The 14,493-nt window shown below is 46.7% G+C and overlaps 1 protein-coding gene across 14 annotated transcripts in view; it reads right to left on the bottom strand.

Annotated features, from left to right (window-relative positions):
- LOC126091654 (serine-rich adhesin for platelets) overlaps positions 1-14,493 on the bottom strand; it is a 443,990-nt gene that overhangs the window by 352,379 nt on the left and 77,118 nt on the right. For 3 of the 14 annotated variants that reach the window (XM_049907079.1, XM_049907082.1, XM_049907080.1), the window contains exon 1: positions 14,035-14,165. The exons of 8 other annotated variants lie outside the window; for them this stretch is intronic. In XM_049907079.1, coding sequence (XP_049763036.1) covers positions 14,035-14,094 — 60 coding nt within the window. In that variant the 5' untranslated portion in view covers positions 14,095-14,165. Of the gene's footprint in view, positions 1-14,034; positions 14,166-14,493 lie in introns of those variants that run through there. 3 more of the 14 variants (XM_049907081.1, XM_049907093.1, XM_049907088.1) reach the window with 1 other exon arrangement.

Here is a 14,493-nt window from a genome sequence, read left to right as displayed (position 1 = left end):
CCCTAAACGTGGTCCAATTTGTGGACATGATATCATTGGAGACATCGTCGGCCAGACTGTTCTCTAGTTTCTGTTTCATCGCAAGCACGTAACAGAGAGTACTGCTATCAGTTCTGTGTCGCAAGTATAACGTTTCCCGTCCTTCCATGTTTTTACGGAAAAGGGCTGTAATGAACTTCAGATTTTTTGTTGCTGTATTGATGTTGATTTAATTTTGTTTTCAAGGGGACAGACTAGTTAAGAAATTTATTTATTTTGATTTACGATCAACTAATTACGCGTTGTTGTCTCATTTTGCACGGAAAAAAATGGTTCAAATGGCTCTGAGTACTATGGGACTTAACATCTGAGGTCATCAGTCCCCTAGAACTTAGAACTACTTAAACCTAACTAACCTAAGGACAGCCCACACATCCATGCCCGAGGGAGGATTCGAACCTGCGACCGTAGCGGTCGCGCGGTTCCAGACTGAAGTGCCTAGAACCGCTCGGCCACACTGGTTGGCTTGCACGAAAACCTTCCATACATTCATGCCTTATAATGAGACATTGTCACGTCAGTATTTTCCTAAGATGACACGCGTTTCACGCTGAGCATTCTGTGTGAGGGGGAATACCAGAGTCGGGGAAAATTCTAGACATACAAAATACGGTCTATATTTGTCCGTACGAGCGCTGACTTTTCTTATCTTCGAGATGTGGTCCTTACGCGACAGTAGAATCATCTTGCTGTCAGCTTCAAATGCCGTTTCTCTACATTTTTTCTCAATTGTGTTCAACGGAAAGACCGTCGTCTTTCCTCCAGTCCGCAACGCGTGGTCTAGTGGCTAGCGTTGCTGCCTCTGGATGACGGGGTCCAGGTTTCGACTCCCGGCCGGGTTGGGGATTTTCTCAGCCAGGGGACTGGATGTTTGTGTTGTCCTCATCATTTCATCATTGCCTTCATCATTCGTGAGAGTGGTTAGATTGGAATGTGAAAGAAACTGGACTGCGTGAAAACTGGGACTTTGTACAGGCGCTGACGACCGCGCAGTTGAGTGCCCCACAAACCAGACATCATCGTCTTCCCTCTTCGCTTCCTATTTGAGTTTCATGAAGCATCTCTGTAATACTCGCATGTTGATTGAACCTACTGGTAACAAATCTTGCAACACGACTCTGAATTGCTTCGATGTCTTCCTTTGACCTCAAATACCCTCCGCCACACACCGCCAGGTGGCTTGCGGAGTATGGATGTAGATCTACATCTACATCTACATCCACATCCATACTCCGCAAGCCACCTGACGGTGTGTGGCGGAGGGTACCTTCAGTACCTCTATCGGTTCTCCCTTCTATTCCAGTCTCGTATCGTTCGTGGAAAGAAGGATTGTCGGTATGCCTCTGTGTGGGTTCTAATCTCTCTGATTTTATACTCATGGTCTCTTCGCGAGATATACGTAGGAGGGAGCAACATACTGCTTGACTCTTCGGTGAAGGTATGTTCTCGAAACTTTGACAAAAGCCCGTACCGAGCTACTGAGCGTCTCTCCTGCAGAGTCTTCCACTGGAGTTTATCTATCATCTCCGTAACGCTTTCGCGATTACTAAATGATCCTGTAACGAAGCGCGCTGCTCTCCGTTGGATCTTCTCTATGTCTTGTATCAACCCTATCTGGTACGGATCCCACACTGCTGAGCAGTATTCAAGCAGTGGGCGAACAAGCGTACTGTAACCTACTTCCTTTGTTTTCGGATTGCATTTCCTTAGGATTCTTCCAATGAATCTCAGTCTGGCATCTGCTTTACCGACAATCAACTTTATATGATCATTCCATTTTAAATCACTCCTAATGCGTACTCCCAGATAATTTATGGTATTAACTGCTTCCAGTTGCTGACCTGCTATTTTGTAGCTAAATGATAAAGGATCTATCTTTCTGTGTATTCGCAGCACATTACACTTGTCTACATTGAGATTCAATTGCCATTCCCTGCACCATGCGTCAATTCGCTGCAGATCCTCCTGCATTTCAGTACAATTTTCCATTGTTACAACCTCTCGATACACCACAGTATCATCTGCAAAAAGCCTCAGTGAACTTCCGATGTCATCCACCAGGTCATTTATGTATATTGTGAATAGCAACGGTCCTATGACACTCCCCTGTGGCACACCTGAAATCACTCTTACTTCGGAAGACTTCTCTCCATTGAGAATAACATGCTGCGTCCTGTTATCTAGGAACTCTTCAATCCAATCACACAATTGGTCTGATAGTCCATATGCTCTTACTTTGTTCATTAAACGACTGTGGGGAACTGTATCGAACGCCTTGCGGAAGTCAAGAAACACGGCATCTACCTGTGAACCCGTGTCTATGGCCCTGTGAGTCTCGTGGACGAATAGCGCGAGCTGGGTTTCACATGACCGTCTTTTTCGAAACCCATGCTGATTCCTACAGAGTAGATTTCTCGTCTCCAGAAAAGTCATTATACTCGAACACAATACGTGTTCCAAAATTCTACAACTGATCGACGTTAGAGATATAGGTCTATAGTTCTGCACATCTGTTCGACGTCCCTTCTTGAAAACGGGGATGACCTGTGCCCTTTTCCAATCCTTTGGAACGCTACGCTCTTCTAGAGACCTACGGTACACCGCTGCAAGAAGGGGGGCAAGTTCCTTCGCGTACTCTGTGTAAAATTGAACTGGTATCCCATCAGGTCCAGAGGCCTTTCCTCTTTTGAGCGATTTTCTCTATCCCTCTGTCGTCTATTTCGATATCTACCATTTTGTCATTTGTGCGACAATCTAGAGAAGGAACTACAGTGCAATCTTCCTCTGTGAAACAACTTTGGAAAAAGACATTTAGTATTTCGGCCTTTAGTCTGTCATCCTCTGTTTCAGTACCATTTTGGTCACAGAGTGTCTGGACATTTTGTTTTGCTCCACCTACCGCTTTGACATAAGACCAAAATTTCTTAGGATTTTCTGCCAAGTCAGTACATAGAACTTTACTTTCGAATTCATTGAACGCCTCTCGCATAGCCCTCCTCACACTACATTTCGCTTCGCGTAATTTTGGTTTGTCTGCAAGGCTTTGGCTATGTTTATGTTTGCTGTGAAGTTCCCTTTGCTTCCGAAGCAGTTTTCTAACTCGGTTGTTGTACCACGGTGGCTCTTTTCCATCTCTTACGATCTTGCTTGGCACATACTCATCTAACGCATAATGTACGACGGTTTTGGACTTTGTCCACTGATCCTCAACACTATCTGTACTTGAGTCAAAACTTTTGTGTTGAGCCAACAGGTACTCTGACATCTGCTTTTTGTCACTTTTTCTAAACAGAAAAATCTTCCTACCCTTTTTAATATTCCTATTTACGGCTGAAATCATCGATGCCGTAACCGCTTTATGATCGCTGATTCCCTGTTCTGCGTTAACTTTTTCAAATAGTTCGGGTCTGTTTGTCACCAGAAGGTCTAATATGTTATCGCCACGAGTCGGTTCTCTGTTTAACTGCTCAAGGTAGTTTTCAGATAAAGCACTTAAAAATATTTCACTGGATTCTTTGTCCCTGCCACCCGTTATGAACGTTTGTGTCTCCCAGTCTATATCCGGCAAATTAAAATCTCCACCCAGAACTATAACATGGTGGGGAAATCTACTCAAAATATTTTCCAAATTATCCTTCAGGTGCTCAGCCACAACAGCTGCTGAGCCAGGGGGCCTATAGAGACATCCAATTACCATGTCTGAGCCTGCTTTAACCGCGACCTTCACCCAAATCATTTCACATTTCGGATCTCCGTCAATTTCCTTCGATACTATTGCACTTCTTATCGCTATAAACACGCCTCCTCCTTCACTGTTCAGCCTGTCTCTGCGGTATACATTCCAATCTGAGTTTAGGATTTCATTACTGTTTACGTCTGGTTTCAGCCAACTTTCTGTCCCTAGTACTATATGGGTGTTGTGATCGTTTATTAATGAGAGCAGTTCTGGGACCTTTCTATAGACGCTCCTGCAGTTTACTATTAGCACATTAATATTGTTATTCCCTGTTGCATTTTGCCTACTCCTACCTTGCCGCGCCTCAGGAGGCGTCTTGTCGGGCCTAAGGAGGGGATTCTCTAACCTAAAAAACCCCCATGTGCACTCCACACGTACTCCGCTACCCTTGTAGCCGCTTCCGGCGTGTAGTGCACGCCTGACCTATTCAGGGGGACCCTACATTTCTCCACCCGATAGCGGAGGTCGAGAAATTTGCACCCCAGATCTCCGCAGAATCGTCTGAGCCTCTGGTTTAAGCCTTCCACTCGGCTCCAAACCAGAGGACCGCGATCGGTTCTGGGAACGATACTACAAATAGTTAGCTCTGATTCCACCCCGCGAGCGAGGCTTTCCGCCTTCACCAATTCCGCCAACCGCCTGTACGAACTGAGGATGACCTCTGAACCCAGACGGCATGAGTCATTGGTGCCGACATGAGCAACAATTTGCAGTCGGGTGCACCCAGTGCTCTCTATCGCCGCCGGTAGGGCCTCCTCCACATCTCGGATGAGACCCCCCGGCAAGCAGACAGAGTGAACACTGGCCTTCTTCCCCGACCTTCCCGCTATTTCCCTAAGGGGCTCCATCACCCGCCTAACGTTGGAGCTCCCAATAACTAATAAAGCCCTCCCCCCGTGTGCCTGCTCGGACCTTGCTGAAGGAGCAGCCACATGTCCACTCACAGGCAGAGCGGGCGATGCCACACGGCCAGCCTCCACATTGACCCTCCGCCTCATGCGCCGCGAACGCCGCTGAACCCGCCACTCCCCTTGGGGAGAGGGTGGCCCAACCGCGCCCGGTACCCGCGAAGATGTCTCGACAGCAGGGACAGTGGGTGAAGCATGTAACACCTGGGGTGTACCTTGCGACGCACCAGACTCCCCACTGCCGCTTCACTCCGAGGCAGCAGCCTGAAGACGGCTGACCGCGGCCATCAACACGCTCAGCTGTTCGCGAACAGTGGCCAGCTCCTCCTGCGTCCGTACACAGCAGTCACACATCCTCTCCATCCTAAGGGATCAATTTACTGAAGAGAGTTAATCAACCTTTAACTAGACTGCTAATTCACTAAAGGCGGCTGCTTATTCACTAAACTGTGTTTGCTAGCCACTTCTTGTAGAAAACAATGAAAATAGCACTACCTGTCTCTGGACTGTATTGAAAACAAACACTAGCACTACTGGCACTATGGTTGACTACAGGGACTCTCTCTGACTGTATTCAAAACAAACACGAAATCTATGGAACACTATTACTAGCACTCGAAAATTAAAGCTTCCTAAAAACAAATTCACACGGAAGAAGAAGTGACAAGTAAGAAAAATACAGTTAATACTTAAGGTAGCTCGCTGCACAGCAGACGTGAAGCAGGCGGCAGTTACGACGACACTGACACTGACTATGGCTGACTAAAGGGACTCTCTCTGACTGTATTCAAAACAAACACGAAATCTATGGAACACTATTACTAGCACTCGAAAATTAAAGATTCCTAAAAGCAAATTCACACGGAAGAAGAAGTGACAAGTAAGAAAAATACAGTTAATACTTAAATTAAGGTAGCTCGCTGCACAGCAGACGCGAAGCAGGCGGCAGTTACGACGACACTGACACTGACTATGGCTGACTAAAGGGACTCTCTCTGACTGTATTCAAAACAAACACGAAATCACAGATACTCGAGCAGTATTCAAGAATGGGTCGCACTAGTGTTCTATACGCGGTCTCCTTTATAGAAGAAGCACACTTTCTTAAAATTCTCGCAATAAACCGAAGTCGACCGTCGCCTTCAGTGGTATCAATCTGACGTGCTTGTTCCATTTCATATCGCTTCGGGACGTTACGCCCAGATATTTAAACGACGGGACTCCGTCATGTAGCGCACTGCTAATGCTGTATTGCAACATTACGGAATGGGTTTTCCTACTCATCTGCATTATCACAATGCTCTACCTTTAGAACAGTCCGCCCCCGGTAGCTGAGTGATCAGCGAGGCAGAATGTTAATCCTAAGGGCCTGGGTTCGATTCCCGGCTGGGTCGGAGATTTTCTCCGCTCGGGGACTGGGTGTTGTGTTGTACTAATCATCATTTCATCCCCATCGACGAGCAAGTCGCCGAAGTGGCGTCAAATCGAAAGACTTGCACCCGGCGAACGGTCTACCCGACGGAGGCCCTAGTCACACGACATTTACATTTTTTTTTACCTTTAGAACAACCTGCCATTCATCACACCATCTAGACGCATATTTATGTACTTAGCACGCACGATGCGCAGCCAAGAGAGTACAGTCACCTGTGTGCCATTGACAGCAACAGTGCAGTTTTCCAGTTGGTTTTTCAAATCCCACAAAGACACTGTCAGTTTCATTTTCCGATTGATCTCTAATAAAGCTATGTCCGTTTATTTCATATGTCTCTTGTGATTCTGAGGGTTGAGCTGGTACCAAAGGCACTTAATCCTTCTCAGCACTCAATCACCGCAATCATTGCACTCGGCGAGAGAAGGGAGAACGGAACGGAAAACAGCCACGAAGCGCGGAAATGCAGACGTGACAGGATTGGCCGCGCGGAATTAGCCGAGCGGTCTGTGGCGCTGCAGTCATGGACTGTACGGCTGGTCCCGGCGGTGGTTCGAGTCCTCCCTCGGGCATGGGTGTGTGTGTTTGTCCTTAGGATAATTTAGGTTAAGTAGTGTGTAAGCTTAGGGACTGATGACCTTAGCAGTTAAGTCCCATAAGATTTCACACACATTTGAACATTTGAGTGACAGGATTCTGGCAATGAGTAGCAAAAGCTTGCGAGAGGGGAGAGGCACAGGGCTGTTTCTCAGCTCCTGCCACTACCCAAGCTTCAGCCTTTTGAGCTACCGACTTACACACACGATAACCAACTGGGAGAACTGGTGGAGGGTCGCTCCAATCGCTTTAATCTTCTCAGCCATACAATGTCCGGGGGACATTATTTGGGTAGCCCACTGGCTTAGACACACGACTATACTGGGACCCAACGCGTCAAACCTGATATCAGATGAGACAAATCAGACCGTCTCTAGGGTTCTTAATCCTGCCAACAAGTCTGTTAGGAGTATGCTCGCTATGGACGCCAATGCACAAACTGAATTTTTCTGGGACACTTTTTTCGTGCTCATTCAGATATCATGGAGATATAGTGTTACATATCGACCTCAATGTGGTTTACAAATTACGAATGTGCGGCTTTTCCTGAGTATCAATTCCCCTGAGAACGACCGACGCAAACTCTGTTAGAGTGAGATACGACAAGTATGCAGAACATTCTCATTCAGAAAATGCACTATATTTGCTAATGAGATTACCTACACTATGCTTGTCCGTCTCCTGTGGAGTATTGCTGTACGGTATGGGATTCTTACTCAGTAAGATTGACGGAGGACATCGACAAAACTGAAAGAAAGGCAGCTCAGTTTTTGACGATATGTGGAACGCAACTGCGATATTATGCCGCTAGGATGAGGATGAGAATGCTTCGTTCAGTATTTACCCTAATACTCGACGCTATCAGGTACTCTACTATTAATTTACTACTGAAAGTGTTTCAGCATTCATATCGAAAAGAAAGGGACAGAAGCAAATATTTTATCACGTTTGTGCGAGAAACTTAACATCCGTTGAGTACGAGGTGCACTCCATTCTCCATAAGGCTTCTCTTTTTTTCAGCAGATGAGTTGTTAAGTGTTTCAGGCTGTAGTATGAGAACTAATTCTGTACTGTTTCACTAAGATGACCTCTGAATTTTTTTTTCTTTGACAATACGAATCAAATCCGACAACATTATGATGGAAACGTAAGACAGTGTGGCGTCTTTAACACTACGTGCCTGATGTGTCTGAACAGTGCTGTGCTTTGTGTTTGGCCCTTTTCAAATGGCTCAAGCAATACGATAAAATGCCAGCTGTACTGCATCCGCGTTCGAAGAAGAAAGCGATTTGTGCTTATTTCGAGACTGGCGAGAGAGGCAGACACAAAACGTGCGTCCAACGGGCGCCTGAAACCGGTTGCCACAGAGCGGACGGATGAAAGCTTTGAGTGTTTACATGTGACGGGCTCCAACTGCTCGCAGCCTCACGCACTTTGATGCCAGACGAGACGATTGACGTCTCAGGAAGCGCAGCGTCGCTGACTTGCATTGGTGTGTCGGCTGCTGCCACTGCTCCTTCTGAAGCCCAATAGTCGGCAAGACGTGTTGTTCATTTAAAGGAAGTAACGCAGCGAATGCCGCTTGTACAGGGCGATTCAATTGCACCTACCGATGGGTTCTATGCAACCCGCAACACCTTCAGATACCATGCATAAAATTTTCATATTCTCTCGCTCGCTACACGCAAACTATTAGCCCTACAAAAATAATGAACAAGGCCTTTTTGTAGGAGATTTAATGTAGTTGCATTTTGTACTGGGATACGTTTTCGCTAGAGACTGTAGTTTTCGAATTGTTCAAGAAAAACGTACAAAAGTGTTCTTCGAACGAGATTTTTTTTAATGACTCGAAAACTGTGACCTCCAGCAAAAAAACGTAATCAGTACAAAATTTAACTAAGTTAAATTTCCTACAGAATGGTCCTGGGTCCTGTTCATTTTTTTTCTATGGGGATAATATGTGGAGCAAACAAGATAACATGAAAATTTTGTGCGTGGTTTTTGTACTTGAATCACCCAGTATATATATATATATATATATATATATATATATATATATATATATATATGCCCAACAAGAAAATAATCAATCCTAGGGAGGCTGAAGCTACTCACGAATGATCACATCTCGTACTCCCACAAAAAGTGGGGATGTTGACTGCTACGTTTCAGCTGCAGTTCCAAATAATCCCAGACATTTTCTGTGGGATTACGTTCAGTTAATTTACCAAGGCAGAACAAGGAGTGCCTGAGTCTTCGTCAAACTGGGATCGTATCCGTTAATCCTGTGAACAAGCTGTTGTGACCTTGGAAGACGGAAGTATCCACAGCATTCTCATCAAAAAGATGTACAATAAAGGGTAACAAGTGGTCACCGAGAATGAAAAAACAAACATCCTTGCTCGTGTTCACGTTGATCAGTATTAATGGGCCCAAGTCACGATACGAAAAACACCCCCCAAATACACTCCTGGAAATTGAAATAAGAAACTTTATTGACACATTCCTGGGGTCAGATACATCACATGATCACACTGACAGAACCACAGGCACATAGACACAGGCAACAGAGCAGGCACAATGTCGGCACTAGTACAGTGTATATCCACCTTTCGCAGCAATGCAGGCTGCTATTCTCCCATGGAGACGATCGTAGAGATGCTGGATGTAGTCCTGTGGAACGGCTTGCCATGCCATTTCCACCTGGCGCCTCAGTTGGACCAGCGTTCGTGCTGGACGTGCAGACCGCGTGAGACGACGCTTCATCCAGTCCCAAACATGCTCAATGGGGGACAGATCCGGAGATCTTGCTGGCCAGGGTAGTTGACTTACACCTTCTAGAGCACGTTGGGTGGCACGGGATACATGCGGACGTGCATTGTCCTGTTGGAACAGCAAGTTCCCTTGCCGGTCTAGGAATGGTAGAACGATGGGTTCGATGACGGTTTGGATGTACCGTGCACTATTCAGTGTCCCCTCGACGATCACCAGTGGTGTACGGCCAGTGTAGGAGATCGCTCCCCACACCATGATGCCGGGTGTTGGCCCTGTGTGCCTCGGTCGTATGCAGTCCTGATTGTGGCGCTCACCTGCACGGCGCCAAACACGCATACGACCATCATTGGCACCAAGGCAGAAGCGACTCTCATCGCTGAAGACGACACGTCTCCATTCGTCCCTCCATTCACGCCTGTCGCGACATCACTGGAGGCGGGCTGCACGATGTTGGGGCGTGAGCGGAAGACTACCTAACGGTGTGCGGGACCGTAGCCCAGCTTCATGGAGACGGTTGCGAATGGTCCTCGCCGATACCCCAGGAGCAACAGTGTCCCTAATTTGCTGGGAAGTGGCGGTGCGGTCCCCTACGGCACTGTGTAGGATCCTACGGTCTTGGCGTGCATCCGTGCGTCGCTGCGGTCCGGTCCCAGGTCGACGGGCACGTGCACCTTTCGCCGACCACTGGCGACAACATCGATGTACTGTGGAGACCTCACGCCCCACGTGTTGAGCAATTCGGCGGTACGTCCACCCGGCCTCCCGCATGCCCACTATACGTCCGTCAACTGCACATACGGTTCACGTCCACGCTGTCGCGGCATGCTACCAGTGTTAAAGACTGCGATGGAGCTCCGTATGCCACGGCAAACTGGCTGACACTGACGGCGTCGGTGCACAAATGCTGCGCAGCTAGCGCCATTCGACGGCCAACACCGCGGTTCCTGGTGTGTCCGCTGTGCCGTGCGTGTGATCATTGCTTGTACAGCCCTCTCGCAGTGTCCGGAGCAAGTATGGTGGGTCTGACACACCGGTGTCAATGTGTTCTTTTTTTCCATTTCCAGGAGTGTATTACACACAGCCTCTGGCTTGAATTACACCCTCCACACACCACAGGTTTATCGCCTCATTGGCCCATAATCTCACTTTATCTTAGAATAATTTTAAAAAAAGAGAAGCAAAATCGTGACCTGTCGGAAGACTGTACACGACTTCAGTCGGCCACTGTGTTGTTTGGCCTTTTTAAGACGTTCCATTCACGTGTGCTGTGAGCTATGGCCTTTTGCGTGGCATCTGACTAGAGTTGTCCAGTTCCCTTCGCGACATGGTTTTAGCCACGGTAAGCGGGAATCGCTAGGTTCGATTTGTAGGCAGTCATGTGTTTCCGCATTAGGACTGCACGCACATTACCATCGGTGCCATTTAGCAGCAGGAAGGAAGGTTGAAATCTCACTGTCAATCGACATCAAGATCAGTAAAGGCGGCCAACTAATTGGAATTGTACAAGAATGGGAGAAGGAATTGGGCATGGCATTTTGGAAGAACGATATGGGAATGCAACTAGAATGATTTGGGGAAGCGATAAGAGACCTGAACAGGGGTAGTCAGATGGGGATTTTAATCATACTCCTCCCTTACAGACAACATAGCGAATGAGTAAATCTCCCTCGTGACGCTGACCACTACCATTTCAACTGAATCATCCGCATTCATAGGCAGGCGACACAGCGTCCAGCGAGCGACGAAAGAGAAACTTGCTATTGACACGGAGATGGTCAAGTGGAAGGCCTACGTTAGTGCCCTGTCTACCTGTACTTCACAAGAAACGTATCGCGATTTCGTGATAACCTTTCAGTGTTCAGGTCATCGTTGGGCTTATGAAACTAAGGATCTCATCAAGACTTGGTAATGGTATGGACGTAGTTTTACTTTGTGATTTGCATTTTCTTGTTAAACTGAATTATTTATCAAATGGAAACGCTTCGCTCAGCTTCCTTTGAAAGATTTAAGATATCCCATCAACGAAGCGAATGCTCAGGATGACATTGTTGCATGGTGCTGCAGCAAAATTGTTCATTATTCATTTATAGAACGCTGTGAACAATGAGAACAACTGGTGTGAGTTTGGATCACCACACATGAAATCAGCCGAGCACCTCTGGAATATGGCCATACATCGCATCCAAGTCAAAATTTTCCGGCCTTTAGCAAACGCGCTCTTGGGCACCTGGAAAGTTGGCTTAATTAAACGTACGTTTGAAAGACGTCCGTCGACATAAAGGGAAAGAGAGACAGATAGAAAGAGACAGATAGTGAGCCTGAAATGCCGCTCGTGAACGGTGTTAAGTGTGTTTTAAACGGCATGAGGTAAGCATCTCATGGCTTTTCACACTTACAGCTGAGCCGGCCGGTGTGGCCGAGCGGTTCTAGGCGCGTCAGTCTGGAACCGTGCGACCGCTACAGTCGCAGGTTCGAATCCTGTTTGGGCATGGATGTGTGTGATGTCCTTATGTTAGTTAGGTTTAAGTAGTTCTAAGTTCTAGGAGACTGATGACCACAGATGTTAAGTCCCATAGTGCTCAGAGCCATTTGAGCCACACTTACAGCTGTACACCATCTGTACGAAATCTGAAAAATAACATAGTTTATGCTATCTACGTTCTAGGATACAAATTTGCAATGAATTTGGAAGTAATGACGTTAGACATTTCGTAATAAGTCATTGGCGTCGGTTCTTGAGTGAATTAGCGGTAGGGTTTCCGGGAATATACACGTTCTCCAATGTGCATTTTGGGTAAAGATTGGACAGCTAAGATGAAGCTCACGGGAGTTATTATTTTATTCATCACTGGAATTATTCGAGAAAGTACGAAGGCAGCGCAGTCTCTGTTATAACGGGCTGCTCTTTTAACAGACATTCAAGCTGTTCTCACAAACAGCTATTGGCAGCCTTCCCACAGTCAATCGCTAGTGGCGAAACGCAAAATTATTTTTGGAACATGCTTCGTTGCTTCGGCAATGATATAATCAGAGCAAAAACGTGTGGCATATGTTTGCTGTTTGGTTGTAGTCCACAACGCTTTCTTGTCTACAGTTAAAAACCAGAGGCTCAGATGAGCAACAAACTTACCGAGTGGCAACGAGGATAACTTTCGAACTGCTGAAACTACTCAGAATTGTTACGAAAACGCTAAAGGGGGAATGCTACACGCTCTAGTCGTAACAATTTTGCTTTGAAATTTTTTTATCAGTCACAGCTACGTAAATATATTTTATGACTGCCTTTAAGTGTAACTCATCGACGCTGGTTCACGATAGCGCACAGAAAACCATACTAATTCTAAACTGCAATGTTTTATTGTGAATGCAACTGGAAGAACATGAAAGCGTATCTGACAATACTAAATGGCTTCTGTCGTACTGTGCACAGCCACCATTTATGTTGTAAATTTTCACGGTGCTTGACAGATTTCAAAAACAGGAGGCTCTGTGAGTCATTGTAATGCTTTGTTCGACACAATGCTACGCTGTTATCGATAGCAGTAGAGGCGAAATGTGAGATTTGGTTCGAAAGCCCAGATGGTAAGAGCATTTTGCACGAAAGGCATTGGCCAGGGTGCGAGTTACGTCCCGACACCAGTTTTGATCTGTCAGGATGTGTCAACACAGAATGCCTGTAGCGTGAAATATTCATTCTAGATGATTGCATTGTCTTCTTTTTGTTGCTCACGAACAACGACAAAGCTCTTATATTGTTGGATCTGCCTATATTTACGTGAGTGTCAGTGCAACAAACATGAAGTCTGTAGCTTTCTCTCAACTGTGTCACTCTCAGTGATTTAAGTTTCGTTAACGTATAGGAACTGTCGTTTTCTGCAAAACTATTATGAGGTCAGAGATTAGGATCTCATCGATTTCGAAGTCACTCGATGTGGCAGGAATCACTATGTGGCCTTTTCGGAAAAGAAACCATTTCGAAACATTCGCCTAAAGTGATTTAGTGAAACTACAGAGAAAGTAATGAGGGCTGCTAAATGGAAATTTGAAGTCCTCTCTCCATAAATGTGAATTCAGGGTCTTAAGCGCTATGTCATTTTGGTCGGCAAGTAGCCCAATCTAGGTATCTGTTAAAGTGTGTCTACCCTGCTACTTGCGGATTCAGACGATGCCAAAGCACATATGTGCGTATTGTTACATCTGCGTAGTTTATGATCAGACACTTTGCACAAACGCAGACTTTCTTCTGGGTTGTGACGCATCGGGATAAATACGTGTAATACGAACGGTGTGGTCCTATTGTTTTTCCATGGGGAACATTCAACATTACCTCCGCTGTCCGTTGTACCTTAAGCTACTCTGGTACTAAATCATCCCTTGACTCTACTGTTGACAGGCTGCCAAGCCTCGAGGCAATAGTGCATGCGGCCTTTTGTTATGGTAAGCAAGACAGCGTGAAAACAGACGAGTGGCGCCACTCCAAGCTAGCAGACAGGGAACTGGCGAGACGCGTCGGGCCAATGGGATTGCAGGCATGTGCAGCGACTAACCTGTACGCCCTGCAGGCGCTGCATAACCTCGGAGAGCGCGCCCAGCACCTCGCGCGCCATGGCGCGCCGCGGACCGGACAGCGCGCACTTGTCGCTGGCGCCAGCGAACGCGGCCGCTCCGCCGCTGCCAGGTTATTTGTGCACCGGCGCACTCGCCCAACGGCTCCGCTGCGACCTAGTTCGCACGCCCCCACACCTCCCACCGTGTGATTGCCCATCGGTACTCCGAGCCCATTAAGACCCGTGACCAGCGAGAACTTCTAATGCCACTCTCCGAAGGGATGAAAATATAACCATATTATTATTACCTGGTAATTATAATTAAATTGCAGCGGAGGTCCAATGAGGGCTCTAATTATCGTATGGCAGCTACTCGCGGAGGTCCAGTGAGGGCTGTAATTATCGTATGGCAGCGATACTTGGTAGACATTCTAATGTGCTAACGCAGCACCAATTTAT

This window comes from Schistocerca cancellata, chromosome 1, assembly GCF_023864275.1.
Source record: "Schistocerca cancellata isolate TAMUIC-IGC-003103 chromosome 1, iqSchCanc2.1, whole genome shotgun sequence".
Taxonomy (NCBI): domain Eukaryota; kingdom Metazoa; phylum Arthropoda; class Insecta; order Orthoptera; family Acrididae; genus Schistocerca; species Schistocerca cancellata.
The sequence above is the reverse complement of the archived record's forward strand: the minus strand, read 5'-3'. Positions and strand labels throughout refer to the sequence as shown.